General features: G+C 24.7%; 7 protein-coding genes across 7 annotated transcripts; 3 read left to right on the forward strand and 4 right to left on the reverse strand.

Annotated features, from left to right (window-relative positions):
• Window positions 1-28: 28 nt before the first annotated feature.
• Window positions 29-1,540, reverse strand: DICPUDRAFT_153814 (uncharacterized protein; the record flags this gene model as incomplete). Its single annotated transcript, XM_003289386.1, has 2 exons — window positions 29-638; window positions 747-1,540. Coding segments are annotated over 2 exons (1,404 nt in total), but the record flags the coding sequence as incomplete, so codon positions are not given.
• A 786-nt stretch (window positions 1,541-2,326) lies between these two features.
• Window positions 2,327-3,520, forward strand: DICPUDRAFT_80200 (uncharacterized protein; the record flags this gene model as incomplete). Its single annotated transcript, XM_003289381.1, has 1 exon — window positions 2,327-3,520. One exon carries the CDS (start codon window positions 2,327-2,329, stop codon window positions 3,518-3,520), a length of 1,194 nt encoding a protein of 397 aa, XP_003289429.1.
• Window positions 3,521-3,758: 238 nt separating this feature from the next.
• Window positions 3,759-4,980, reverse strand: DICPUDRAFT_92296 (uncharacterized protein). The gene has a single exon (XM_003289387.1). It carries the CDS (start codon window positions 4,879-4,881, stop codon window positions 3,916-3,918), a length of 966 nt encoding a protein of 321 aa, XP_003289435.1. The 5' UTR covers window positions 4,882-4,980; the 3' UTR covers window positions 3,759-3,915.
• A 1,257-nt stretch (window positions 4,981-6,237) lies between these two features.
• On the reverse strand, window positions 6,238-7,864 carry DICPUDRAFT_153817 (signal recognition particle 54 kDa subunit; the record flags this gene model as incomplete). The annotated part of the gene is made up of 2 exons (XM_003289388.1): window positions 6,238-6,749; window positions 6,826-7,864. The coding sequence occupies 2 exons, from the start codon at window positions 7,862-7,864 to the stop codon at window positions 6,238-6,240; spliced, it is 1,551 nt and encodes a 516-aa protein (XP_003289436.1).
• Window positions 7,865-8,480: 616 nt separating this feature from the next.
• DICPUDRAFT_92298 (uncharacterized protein) lies at window positions 8,481-9,221 on the forward strand (the record flags this gene model as incomplete). Its single annotated transcript, XM_003289382.1, has 1 exon — window positions 8,481-9,221. A coding segment is annotated over exon 1 (588 nt), but the record flags the coding sequence as incomplete, so codon positions are not given.
• A 969-nt stretch (window positions 9,222-10,190) lies between these two features.
• Window positions 10,191-10,694, forward strand: DICPUDRAFT_11237 (uncharacterized protein; the record flags this gene model as incomplete). The annotated part of the gene is made up of 1 exon (XM_003289383.1): window positions 10,191-10,694. A coding segment is annotated over one exon (504 nt), but the record flags the coding sequence as incomplete, so codon positions are not given.
• A 1,115-nt stretch (window positions 10,695-11,809) lies between these two features.
• DICPUDRAFT_153820 (uncharacterized protein) lies at window positions 11,810-12,061 on the reverse strand (the record flags this gene model as incomplete). Its single annotated transcript, XM_003289389.1, has 1 exon — window positions 11,810-12,061. The coding sequence occupies one exon, from the start codon at window positions 12,059-12,061 to the stop codon at window positions 11,810-11,812; it is 252 nt and encodes an 83-aa protein (XP_003289437.1).
• Window positions 12,062-12,108: the final 47 nt, after the last annotated feature.

Raw genomic sequence — 12,108 nt, forward strand, 5'->3', positions numbered from 1 at the left:
CATTTTCGATGGATAGGGTTCTGATTACAACATCAAAAGCAGTGTTGGCATCCATCATATGGCCTGGTGAAATGTAGATGATTTCTTTTTGTTTATTGTACATGGCATGGCCAATTAAACGTTTTCCATCTTGGTAATCAATCATCTCTACAATGTTGTTGGTTTTGAAACCATTTTGAATGTATTCTGGAGTGATACCCTTTGCAACCAAGAGATTCTTAGCTACTCCAATGGTTGGAATATTGGCCAAAATTCCGAAATGGGTGGCAGCACCAACGCTTCTTTGATGATTAATACCATTTCCATCCAAAATCATTAAATCTGGTTTGAATTGAGGATACTTTTTGGTTAAAGTTTCCCAAAGAGCAATAAAGTGTGGAACTTCCCTGAATGCCAAGTAACCGGCGACATATGGCTCGGTAAGTTTAATCATTTTATATGATTCGTATACGACTTTAAGGCTTGGATATTCTAAAACTACAATAGAGGCAACGGCATCATTTTTACTGCTCTTTGGGAATGAAATATCGCAGCCCCCAATTAATTTAATATTACAATTGTTAAGTTTAATAGATAAGTTATTAACATTATCATAAATAATTTTAGATCTTAAACTATTCTGTTCTTTAATTTTATCTCTAAAATATTTGTGGTATAAATGATTAATATTTTTTTTTTTTTTTTTTTTATTTTTTATTTTTTTTTTATTTTTATTATTATTACTATTATGTAAATGTGACACTTACGATTTCCAGTTTTCGACAGAGTGATTTAATGATATATTATCACTGAAATTTCTATCCTTTACCCAATTTTTGAGATTAATATTTACTTTTTTTGAATTTCTGTCTAATGGTTTAAATACAACATATGGTTTGATGTCATATTCCAAATCAATTCTTTGATCGCCAACTGGATTAATTGCTTTTGCTGGAGCTTCAACCATTTTATCTTCTTCATCTTCTTCATCTTCGAAATTTTCATCTTTATGTACCGATGCTGGTTTATTTAAAAACATTGATGCGAATGCACCTGGTTTTTCATCTTTTGGCTCTTCGGTTTTTTTATTGTTGTTATTATATGTATATTTCTTATTGTAATTATAATTATTATTTCTATTATTATTATTATAATTATTATAATTATTATTATTGTTTTTATTGTTATTATCATTGATTGATAAAGTACCAATTAATGGGATTTCGACTTCAACTTCTTTGTAATTATCAAATGTATAATTATTTGTGGCACTGACTGTGGTGGTATTACCTAAATAGGCAGTGTTATAGCTACTATATGATGTATCGTTGTTATTGTTATAACTGTTACTATTATTATTATAATCGCTGTTGTAACTATAGTCATATTGTGATGGTTGCTTTGGCTCTTGCTTTGGTGGATTTCCAATATTTCCATTATTTATAAATGGGGTACCTAAAAGCTCGCTCTTTCTTAAATTAAATTCATCTTGTGAAATAAAACAACTTTCTAAAAGATTTTGAATTTTGGTTAATTCATCTTGAATATCTTCAGAGTACATTATTATTATTATTGGTGTTATAAATTTAAAATTAAATAAAATTAATATTAAAAAAAAAAAAAAAAAAAAAATTATTTTGATTAAATGAATAAACCAAATTAAAAAAATATTTATAATTTTTATTTTGATGACAAGTTTATTTTTTCTGATATTTATAAAAAAATGAAAAAATTAAAAAATGAGAAAAAAATTTTGGTAAAAAAAAATAGAAAAAAAAAAGAAAATGAGAAATTTTTTTTTTTTGTGTTGTTAATTTATTATATTTACTTAAACAAAAATATACATATCTTATCTGAGCGGGGTATAAAACTTCATTTTCGTGTTACCATGTCTGTTATATGTTTCTAAAGTCTATTTTTCTCTCCTTTGGCGTGACAACGATCTTTATTCCATTTTTTACCTCATATAAAATGATAATATGGGTAATTGCAAAAAACCTCATAAAAAAAAAAAATATAGCACTTTTTTGTGCCGATGTTATTGGTGTTAGCCAAGATGATACTAAAAACCAAAATTGATTTTGGTTTTGATTTTTTTTTTGATTTTTTTTGATTTTTTTATTTGATTAGAAATAATAAAAATAGTTTTATGTTTATTTATATTTTTCTTTTTTTTGGTAACCAAAAATAAATAAATAACAATTAATAAAAAAAAAATAAAAAAAATGAAAAATAAAAAATAAAAAAAAAAAATAAATAAAATAAGTTTGTACCCCAGAGAAATCAAAATCGAAATATAAAAAAAAAAGGTAATATAATATGAATATTAGTGTGAATATGATAACCAATGGAAAATATAGATATACAAAATAAACAAGTCGCTCATATGGTTGCACAGATTAGAGGCAAACAATTAGCATGTGAACAAAGTCAAAATGCAATGAAAGATAATATTATAATATATTTCGAAATAAATAAAGACTATTTAAGATTAAATAAAGAACTAACCAAATATTTTAGAAATCATTTTAAAGAATTTGTTATAATAGGTAATAGAATTACCGAGTTTTTATCCAGTGAACCCATTTCAGATGTAGGATATCCAAACCAAAAAAATAAAACCCACCAACAACTAATATTGGCAAATGAGTGGATAAACAAGTATAGTGCATTTGAAATCATTGATCAAATTAGAAATGGTATATTTTTTAATGGTTTATCAAATAGTACAAGTAATATCATGCTTCCAGAATTAGAGTCAGATTGCGAAAATGAATACTGGGGTAATGAAAATCCATCAGTAACCCCGCTACTACTCTATGCTATAAATAAAATAATGGGATATCCATGCAATGATGATCAATTTTTGGTGGGGTGTGGAAAAAGAGTGCTATTTTTAAAAAAAGATTATCTACTACCAGATCATATTTTAACCGATACTTCAAACTATCCTTTTGCAGATAAGAAATCAATGATTCTATTTGGATCCTACCAATTCGGTGGACAACGTAGATTTTCAGCACAATATATATTTGGACCAGAGGATTGCTCAAGTAGCTTAAGTAAAGCATTATTTTTAAACTCAAACCAAGTTGCACACTTTTGTACTCCGCAAATACTTAATGCTTTCGAAAATCCAGATAATCAATATAAATTTAAAAAAGTAATAGAACTATGTGGCAACACTTTATTAGAATCTGTAAATAGCGTTGAACCAGGTGACATTTTTTTAACAACAAATCACACCGGTCTATTTTTAACAAAACCAAACTTTGGGGTGGCCCAAAACTCTGCATACACAATAGAATTTAAAAGAAATTTAGACTCAGAATTTGGTAAATGTGAAGGTGGCGGCTTTCGAATAATAAATCTTAATGATGGAACTCGTTATTACATACTACGTCCAAACATAGGTCCATTAAAACAAATAGTATCATTAAAGAAACTAATAGAAATAATAGACAGCAATTATCAACATTATAAAATAACCGACACAAATACTATAGGTGATTGCAGAATATTAATAGACAATATTATTTAACAACAATAAAAGATAAAAACTTTATTTTAAAAAAAAAAAAGATAAATAACTATAAAATATATTATAGAGAAATACAATTTGGATTTTTTATTATTTTTTTTGTTTTTTTTTTTAAAAAAAAATATTATAATAGATAATAAACTTTTTGATGGATAGGTTAAAAAAAAAAGATTTCTTTCTAAACAATTATTATTATTTTACTTGATTGTGATTATTGTGTTCTTTTTTTTTTTTTTTTGATTATTATTATTCATTTTTTTTTTTTTTTTTATTTTTTAATTTTAAAAAAGAGATGGTGGGATGATGATGATGGTTGTGATGGTGATATGATTGATGATGACGATGGATTGGTTTGATTATTATTTATGTATTATTTGTATTATTTTGTTATTATTTTATTTTTTTTGTTTTTGTTGTTTGTTTTTTAGTGGAGTCAATGGTCTACCATTACTATCATTTGTTATTTTTTTTTTATCGGCAGGTTTTAAAATTTGGAATGAGCACATTAAAGTTTCATCGACACCCATCATAGCACCAGCATTATCAAACTCTCCAAAGTAATTTGGAGCAGAGAAAAGTGTGACCAATTGACGCTTGGCAAAGAATTCATAACCATCTTCAACAACTTGATGGGCTCTGCAAACCAAATCTAGATCGTGTTTCTTGAGGAACTGTTCGACAATATCGGCACCGAAAGTATAAGATACACCACGATCATTTTCTTCCCAACCTGTAATATTTCTGTCTGGATCGGCCCATAAGAGGTCACATAAAAGACCGTAATCTGGTACAACTGTTGGTCTGGCAATTCTACGGATTTGATCCATGTTTTTGAGATCTGGTGAAAGACCACCATGCATACAAAAGATTTTTTCGTCGATAATAGCTGCAACTGGAAGACAATTAAAACAATCTGTAAAAGCTTTCCAAAGCTTGGAGTTGTATCTTCTTTTACATTCGTCATAAAAACCATAAATACGATTGATTGAAGCACATTCGTGATTACCTCTAAGAATGAAAAAGTTTTCTGGATATTTGATTTTGTAGGCTAATAAAAGACAAATAGTCTCTAAACTTTGTTTACCACGATCGACATAATCACCTAAAAAGAGGTAGTTGGATTGTGGTGGGAATCCACCATATTCAAAGAGACGAAGTAAATCATAGTATTGACCATGAATATCTCCACAAATTTTAATTGGTGCTTCTAATTCTAATAAAATTGGTTGATTTATAAAAATTTCTGTTGCTTGAACTGTTAAATATCTAATTTCTTCCTCTGCAAGGTCGACAAATTTACCTGGTTTAGTAGTTCTTGGTTCTAAAAGTCTAGATATAATTGAATCTAAATCAATTTCCATTCTTTCCTTTATATATATAAAATAAATAAATATTTAAACTTCTTTTTTTATTTTTGATTTCTGTTGATTTTTTTTTTTTTTTTCTTTTTCCTTTTTAATCTCCAAAAACAAAATTGTCTATTTTAAAAATAATTATAGATTAATAATTTGACTTAAAATTTAGATATTATATATATAAAACTATCCTTTTTTTTATAATAATCTATATTTCAATAAAAAAAAAAAAATAAATAGAAAAAATTTTAAAAAATTTTAAAAAAAAAAAAAATTTATAAGACAAAACCCCTTCTAAAAATTTTCAAAAAAAAAAAAAAAAAATTTTTAAAAAAAATTTTAAAAAAAAAAAAAAAAATTTTTAAAAAAAATTTTAAAAAAAAATTTAAAAAAAGGGTACAAAAAAAAAAAAATAACTAGAAATATAAAAATAACAATTAAATATTTATTTATTTGTTTATTGTTTATTTATTTAATAATAACACAATTTATATAGGTTGGTTATTAAAATGTGAGAAGATTATTTTTGATTAATTAAAAAAAATAAAATAAAAAAAAAAAAAATAAAAAAAAAATAAAACACACAAATTTTAAAAAATAAAATTTTCGTTAAGTGCTAAAATATCGATATGTGCATTATTTCTTTGAGTGACATTATTATTTTGTAATTATTATGATTATTATGATTATTGTGAATGTTATGATTGTTTTTATTATAAATATTTTAAAATAAAATAATTTAAAGAAAAAAAAATAAATAAGTTTAAACAAAAAATATATAAAAAATAAAATAATATAAATTATATATAATATAGAACTTACTATATTACACTTTAGTCAACAAAAATTAAAAAAAATAAAAATATTTTGTTGATAGACGCGTTTAAATAATATTATTTGTATACAAATAATAGTTTTTTTTAAAAAAAATAAAAAATAAAAAATAAAAAAAAATTTTAAAAATTATTATTTTTATTTTTATTTTTTTTTTTTTTTTTAAAAAAAAACCAAACTGACACTTAAATTTGAAATTTGTGTGTAACTCCTTTTTAAAATAAATTAAAAAGTATCTAATTTTGAAGAAAGGATAAAAAAAAAACATGAAAAAAATGATAAAAAAAAAGAATAAAGAAAAAAAGAGAAAAGATTATTATTACATTAAATTTTATTTGTTTTTTTTTAAAAAAATTATTATTTACTATATTATTATTATTATATTGTCTATTATTTTTAGAATATGCTGAAAAGTTTTTTAAAAAATAAATAAAATTGAGTTGAAATAAATGTTTTTTTTTTTAATAAAAAAAAAAAGGAAAGAAAAAAACTATTACCTTTTATATTATATAATTTTTTTTTTTTTTTCTAATCTAAATCTAAACCCCCCATTCCATTCATCATTTTAGCAAATGGATTGTTACCACCAGCAGTTGGATTACCACCGCCGCCGCCACCACCCATCATTTTAGCTAAACCGCTCATATCCATATTTTTGAAAGAATTTAAAAGACCTTGCATACCACCAGCGGCATTCATTTGTTTCATCATTTGTGGTGGCATCATATTTTGTAATTGTTGAAGACCCTTTGGACCGCCCTTGGATAAAAGGTTACCCATATTACCCATACCGCCTGGAACTTTTCCACCAATTAATTTTTCAAACATCTTGTGTTGTTCGAGTAATTCAAGTACTTCTTTTGGATGTCTACCTGCACCTTGAGCAATTGCAAGAATACGTTTTTGTGTAATTGGTTTTTTACCATCTAATTCTTTATCTGATAAACTATCTAAAATATTAATATAAGCCTTTAATTTCAAATTGCCTTCATTACCTTGAAGTTGTGGCATTTGACTCATACCTGGAATCATTTGAACGACTATAATAAAATAAAAGTAAATAGTTAATATTATGAGAAACTATTGAATAGCTATATAGTAATTTGGGTTACATACATTTATCAATTGGACCTAATTGTAAAATTTGTTGGAATTGTTGTTGCATACTTCTTAAAGTGAATTTACCTTGAGCAATTTCTTTTAATGATGATGAATCTTCTGGAATGACTTCTTTAATTTTTTCGAGCATACCCTTAATATCACCATTGCCTAAAAGTTTGTTAACAAAAGTTTCTGGATCGAAAAGATCTAAATCGGTTAAATGTTCACCAGTACCAATAAAAATAATTGGTGATCCAGTAGCAGCAATACCTGAAAGAGCACCACCACCTTTACTGTTACCATCCATTTTAGTGATAATAATTGAACCAACTTTAACAGAGTTTTTGAAGGCTGTAGCTTGTTCATATGCAGCTTGACCAATTGAACTATCCATAACAAAAATAACATTATCTGGTTTTACAGCGGTTTCGATTTGTTTCATTTCTTCAAATAATTCACTATCTTGTTTGTGTCTACCTGATGTATCTACAATAATAATTTCTGTACCTTCTTTTTTAAAAATATCTACACCAGCCTTTGCAACGACAACAGGATCTTTTTCAGTATCACTGCCATAGTATTGAATTTTACCTTTTGCTGCATTGTGACGAACTTGATCAAAAGCACCAGCACGGAAAGTATCAGCACAAACAATAGCTGTGCTCCATCCTTTCTTTTTATAATAATATGCTAATTTTGTAACTGAAGTGGTTTTACCTGCACCTTGAAGACCAACAAACATTACCACATTTGATTTTCCTTTGACTGGTTTCCATAATGGTACGCCTGGGTCTACTAATCTAATAAGCTCTTCAAATACAACTTTTCTAATAATCTTTCTCTTGTTTAAACCTGCTGCGATTTGATCTAATTTAACTTTTTCCTTAATGTTCTTTCTCATCTGTATGATCAAACTCATACTAACATCTGATTTACTTAATGCATTTCCGATTTCTTTTAATAATGTATTTATAGTATCTTCATTTACAATTGTTGATTCGTTTAAATTCCTTAATGCTGCTGATAATTGATTACCTAATTCTGCTAAAACCATTTTTTATTCTTTTCTTTATTAAAACTATCTATTATATAAATATAATAAATATTTTAAAATAAAACAAAATGAAAAAAATAAAATATAGTTATATTATAATAAAAAATAAAATTTTTTGATTTTAATATTTATATATAATTAGTTTTGAAATTTTTTTATTTTTTTTTTTTGTGTTTGAAATTTTTAAAAAAAATTAAAAAAAAAAAAAAAAATTATTATTTTTTTAAAATTTTTTTAAAAAAATAATTTAAAAAAAGTAAATTAAATAGAAAAAAAGTCAAAAAAAAGTTTTTTAAATTAATTGGATTTTAAATGTAAAGTTAATCCCTTAATTATATTTATATTTGTATTTATATATCTAATTTTATAAATTTTGTGTACTACTATTATTATAAAATAGTCTTTTGTTTTTTTTTTCTCTCTTTAATTTTTTATTTTTTTAAATTTTTAAAAATAAATTAAAAATTAAATAATATTTTAATTTATTTTTAATTTATTTTTTTTTAATTTTTACTAAAATGGAATTATTTAATTATTTTTTTTATTTTCTATTGCTTTAAAAGTTAATATTATTGTTTTTCATAATAATAGTTTTTTTTTTTTTTTTTTTTTTTTTATAATAATTCATAGTAAATATTCTTTTTTTTTTTTATTTAAATTTTTAAATAATTGTTCCCTTTATATATCATAAATAAATTCATTTTAAATATATATTGTCTAAAGATTAATTTATATCTATAAAAAAAATAAAAAAATAAAAAAAATAAAAATGATAAAAAATAATATTAATTTTTTAAGTAAAGTTTTAAAATCAAATAATAATAATAACCTCCAAATTATAAATTATTCAACAACTTCAAAAAATAAAAATAAATTTTCATCATCTTCAAATAATAATAATGACACAGTAAAAAATGTTAAAGTAAATAGTTCATTTTATTATAATTACAATAAAAATGGCGAGATTAAACAAGGTGGATATGTAAAGAAATCATTATATGACTATGATCCCCTTGCCAAAACACCGGCTATTAAAAACTCAACCGAATATTTTGCTTTTGGCGATACCCCAGTAGGAGAAATTATTAAATCAAAACATGAAAAAAATATTATCTTTATAAAAGAGAATGACACAATTTATCAAGCAATTAAAGAAATGGATAAACATGGCATTGGTGCACTATTGGTAACATCGGAAAAGGATGGCTCTTTAATTGGTATTTTCACCGAACGTGACTATCTCGGCAAAGTAGCTCTATTAGATAAAGACTCCAAAACCACCAAGGTATCAGAGGCAATGACTCGTAATGTAACTACAATTTGCGAAAAAACAGGTGTCGTTGAAGCCATGCATCTCATGACTAATAAACGTTTCCGTCATATTCCAGTTACCAATAATGATGCTTCAAGTGTAATCGGTTTGGTTTCAATTACAGATTTAATCAAAACCTTACGTAAAGATCAAAAAGAAACCATCAAATATTTAAATGAATTTGTTGGTGATCCAAACTCATATTCATTTAAAAATTAAAACAAACAAATCAAACCTCCTAAATTGATTTAAATAAAAATAAAATTTTAAATAAAAAAAAGAAATTGGTTAGAATAATAAATAATAATAATAAAATATTTTTTTTAAATATATTTCAACTACTTGAAATCGAGATAATAAATATTTTATAAAAAACGAATAATGTTAAAAATTTTTTTACATTATTCGTTTTTTTTTAATTTTTTTCTATTATTTTTTTTTTTTTATTTATTTTATTTTTAAATTATTTAATTTTTTATTTTTTCTTTTTTTTTTTAAAAAAAAAAAAAACGAAACTAAACTATCACCTTTTTTTTTTTTTTTTTTTCCTTTAGTAATTTTCAAATACGAAATATATATATATAAATAAAATGGCCAAAGGTATTTCATTAAATAAATAAACTTATATTATTTCTTTTTATTTTTTATTTGTTTCAAAATAAAATAATTATTTTAGTTTTATTATTATTATAATTATTTATTTTAAAAAAAAAACCTATTAAATAAAACAAATATAAAAAAAAAATAAAAAAAAATATTAATTAATATTTTTTTTAAAAAAAATTATTACTACTATTAGACTCAAAAGCTATTGAATCAAAAAAAAGAAAGAAAGAAGAATCAGAATCAGAAACTGAATCAAGCGAAGAAAACAACAATAACTCATCATCAGAATCAGAATCAGAAGATGAATTAAAGATTGTTGGTGAAGAAAAATCAAATGACTCTAAACCAGCTAAAACTTTCGAAAAGAAATCATTCAACAGAAGCGAAGATAATGAAGATAACACAAGAAAAGCTGCTGAAGACGAATTAAAAATTTTCGTTGGTCAATTACCAAGTCGTGTTAACGAAGATGAAATCAGAACCTATTTTGAAGAATGTGGTGAAATCACCAATGTTAAAGTTTTAAGCGGTAATCCACAAAGAGTTGCTGCTTTTGTTACTTTTGCTACTGAAGACGGTAAAAATGCTGCTATTGCTTTCAACGGTAAAGACTTCAATGGTAACGGTCCACTTAGAATTAATGCTGCCAACAGCAAACCATCAGATGGTGAAGGTGAACCAACTACCATCGTCGCCAGAAATATTGCTTTCTCTGTTGATGAAACTTTAGTTAAAGAATTCTTCCAAGGTTGTGGTAAAATCACTCGTGTTTCATTACCAACTTATGAAGATTCAGGTAGATTAAAAGGTTTTGCTTTCGTTTCATTCGATTCAGAAGAAGCTGTCGACAAAGCTATTGCTTTAGCTGGTACCATGTTTGAAGGTCGTGAAATCCAAGTCGAAAAATCAGTTAAAGGTGGTAGCCGTGGCGGTTTCGGTGGCGGTCGTGGTGGTAGAGGTGGTCGTGGCGGTTTCGGCGGCGGTCGTGGTGGTAGAGGCGGTTTCGGCGGTGATCGTAACGGCGGCGGTCGTGGCGGTTTCGGCGGTGGTCGTGGTGGTAGAGGCGGTTTCGGCGGTGATCGTAATGGTGGTGGTCGTGGTGGTGGCAGAGGTGGTGGTCGTGGTGGTTTCGGTAACAAGAGATTCAAGAGCGATTATTAAATAATAAAGGCCTAAAAAAAAAAATATATAATATATAAAATTTTAAATATAATAATAATAACAATTCTGAAAAAAACTAAATAATAATAATAATAATAATAATCTTAGCAACAATAATAATAACCAATAGTTTATATTTAATCAATAATATTATAAAAATCAAAAAAATTATTTCATTTTTATATCAATCTTTTGTAATATAAATCTTTTTTTTTTTATCCACACAAATGTTCAACATAATAATTCTATTATGTACTTAGAATACCTAAATAATACCCTTTTAAAAAAAAATAATAAAAAAAAAATAATAAAAAAAAATAAAAAAATAAAAATATTTTTAAAAAAAAAAAAAAAAGAAAGCTTTTGTGTTATAATTGTTTTGGTTTGGTTTTTTTCGAAAATTTCAATATTTTGTTAAACCTTTAATTATTTCATTGATTTTTTTGGGTTTGGTTTGATAAATTAATAATAGTTTCTTTTAAAACATCACACATATTTTCCTCAATTACATCCTTAAAATCCACTCGAGAATTCCCTATAAGCTTAACTAATAATTTTTTTAACACTTAAAGCAAATTTTTAATAATTTTGGGTCCAGAGAGTTTTGAGATCGCTATGAAATCAATTCGATTTTAAATTTTTGAAAATTTCCAAACTATTAATTGGACAATCATTAAAAATAAAAAATTAAAAAAATAAAATAAAATTTTTTATTTATTAAATATAATAAATGTTTATCTTTTTTATATTTATGAACTAATTTTATTATATGAAAAAAAATATATAAGATATTATAAATTTTTTTTTTGGAGACCCAGCCAAAACCTTTTGGAAATTATTGCACCATTGAAAGTAATGATACTTATCTATCTTTTCAGCTTGTCTAAATTCAATATTACACAGACTTCTATAATGTAAACAAGATGTTTAACATGATCAATTACCACAATATCTGGTATTTCATAACGATTGATCAATGATTTAATAATCTCAACTATTACTTTTTCATAACCTTTAATTCTACCATGTTTATTCATACAAGCACACCCATCAATCGATTGATTCTTTAGCACTAAAACATAATCTACATATTGTATCAGGTAGTTAAGTTGATTCATGGTGTAGCATTGAAGCTCTATTGGGAAGTAATGGTAAGATTGCATCC

Source organism: Dictyostelium purpureum, assembly GCF_000190715.1.
Source record: "Dictyostelium purpureum unplaced genomic scaffold DICPUscaffold_175, whole genome shotgun sequence".
Classification (NCBI taxonomy): Eukaryota; Evosea; class Eumycetozoa; order Dictyosteliales; family Dictyosteliaceae; genus Dictyostelium; species Dictyostelium purpureum.

Excerpts from the sequence above, each read along its gene's own strand:
- DICPUDRAFT_92296 (XM_003289387.1), bottom strand. The coding sequence starts at position 4,881 with ATGGAAATTGATTTAGATTCAATTATATCTAGACTTTTAGAACCAAGA.